This window comes from Penaeus monodon, chromosome 22 (assembly GCF_015228065.2).
Source record: "Penaeus monodon isolate SGIC_2016 chromosome 22, NSTDA_Pmon_1, whole genome shotgun sequence".
NCBI classification, from domain to species: domain Eukaryota; kingdom Metazoa; phylum Arthropoda; class Malacostraca; order Decapoda; family Penaeidae; genus Penaeus; species Penaeus monodon.
The window spans coordinates 16,241,294-16,241,573 of record NC_051407.1 but is presented as its reverse complement, the minus strand read 5'-3'; the positions used below and the strand labels follow the sequence as shown (position 1 = coordinate 16,241,573).

General features: G+C 44.6%; 1 protein-coding gene across 1 annotated transcript in view; it reads left to right on the top strand.

Moving 5' to 3' along the window:
* Window positions 1-36: 36 nt before the first annotated feature.
* The window catches only part of LOC119587343, a gene marked incomplete in the record, with an annotated part of 21,840 nt that continues 21,596 nt past the window's right edge, over window positions 37-280 (top strand). Inside the window, 1 exon segment of the mRNA XM_037936090.1 lies at window positions 37-280. Within this exon segment, the coding sequence (XP_037792018.1) occupies window positions 196-280 (85 nt within the window).

Sequence of the window (280 nt, the reverse complement as noted above, 5' to 3'; positions counted from 1 at the left end):
TCTCTCTCTCAATCAGGCTTATGTTTTTGTTCATTTTGCAGCAGTCGCCATTCCCCGGTGTTTGAATCGTCAGGCTTCCAAGTTTTAATAGTTAAATGTCCCTGTGATATATCTAACTGGCTGACTGACGGTGATTTGGTCAGAAATAACCCTCTGAAGTTTTAATGTGTGTCGCTGAAATTTGCTATAATATCGATGGACGTCAAATGGGTGTGGAGTGCGTCCTTCACCAACTTGGGTTCGCAGAGTGTCGCTCCTTGTATCTACGCCCTCACTGCTC